Source organism: Scomber japonicus, chromosome 9 (genome assembly GCF_027409825.1).
Source record: "Scomber japonicus isolate fScoJap1 chromosome 9, fScoJap1.pri, whole genome shotgun sequence".
Taxonomy (NCBI): Eukaryota; Metazoa; Chordata; class Actinopteri; order Scombriformes; family Scombridae; genus Scomber; species Scomber japonicus.
Window position 1 is genome coordinate 10,958,763 of NC_070586.1, and position 1,418 is coordinate 10,960,180.

The 1,418-nt window shown below is 34.2% G+C and overlaps 1 protein-coding gene across 1 annotated transcript; it reads left to right on the top strand.

The window, feature by feature from the left end:
- Positions 1-404: 404 nt before the first annotated feature.
- On the top strand, positions 405-928 carry LOC128364136 (B-type lectin plumieribetin-like). Its single transcript, XM_053324665.1, has 2 exons — positions 405-494; positions 606-928. The coding sequence occupies exons 1-2, from the start codon at positions 405-407 to the stop codon at positions 864-866; spliced, it is 351 nt and encodes a 116-aa protein (XP_053180640.1). The 3' UTR covers positions 867-928.
- The last annotated feature ends 490 nt before the right edge of the window (positions 929-1,418 follow it).

Genomic DNA, 1,418 nt, shown 5'->3' on the forward strand with positions numbered 1-1,418 from the left:
AATAAATAATTATATATTAATAATAATAATAAAATATTATAAAATGTAAATAATATCATGATTATTTTTATAATATATTTTTCCTATTATTGTTCGTATTGTTTTTGTACTTTTTATTTATTGTTCTTTATTCTTTTTCTTATTGCTGCTCTTATATTCTCTTTTGCTGTCCACCTGCTGCTGTAATAATGCAAATTTACCCATTGTGGGACTAATAAAGGAATATTATTTTACCTTTTTTTTGGTTTGTTTTATGTTTAACTTTTTACATGTCCTTTATTTGTGCCACTCTTCCTGAGACGGTGCCCCAGCCTGGACCCCCCTATTAAAAATGTTCTAGATCCGCTCCTGGCTGCACAATCCTTTTGTGAACTCACGCAAGAATTTCTTTGTGTTTCAGAATCATGAGCAGGAACTACTTGTCCAAAAATGATGAGCTCCGCAGAGGAGACTACATGATGTCCAACAACGGACAGTGGAAAGCTATCTTCCAGGTCAAAATTTCTGGACACTCAAGAGACTTATCAACAACACATTTACTGATATTGTGTAAAAATAAATACAGAATTAACCAATTACTAACATTCACTGTTTTTTGCTTGCAGGATGATGGCAACTTTGTAATCTACGGCTGGAAGCCAGTATTGGCCTCTGACACTGCAGGACTTGATGCAATCCGCCTGTGCATGCAGGCTGACTGCAACCTGGTCATGTATGATGAGGCTAACCAAGCCAGGTGGCACACAAACTCTGCCAAACCTGAATGTAACATGTGCCGTCTTTACCTGACAGATGACGGCAAACTGGTGCTGGACAAGAAGTCTGATCAGATCTGGACCTCTGCTAACTCCAAAGGCATGAAGTAAATTGAAGAATGAGTTATCAGTAAACCTCCTGCTAATGTAATCTGGGCTCAAATAAAAATCTTTTTTCCCTACAATTTACGTGTCTTCTTTCTCTTTTTAAATATGGCCCTTCCTCTCAGCTCCTAGTGAATGCTTTTTTTTAAATGAAAAAACTTTTAAATTAAAAAAAAGTTTTTTATGGTATTTCCTAAAACTGCTGATTGTGAGGGTATTATATGATACTTGTTTAAGTAGAAATGGGTTATGGTGATGTTACAGTGTTGGTTTGTTTAAGTGCACTTAAAGCACCTCTCTTTGGTCATAAATTTGGTGAAATAATGAAAAATAAATCAAATTAATTGCTTGTCTAGCTGTGGTAGTCATTCATATGTGGAAAGCTGGTTTGAAACACTGTCTAATTTTAAAACATTGCATTATTTGAACATCAAATTGAATTAATAGGATTGTAAAAAATGTTACATTAATGTTAAAATGGCAGTCAATATTAAAAGTTACTAAAATTCATACGTTGATGTGAAACTTAAAAATGATGACAGCAGTAAGCGGGTAACT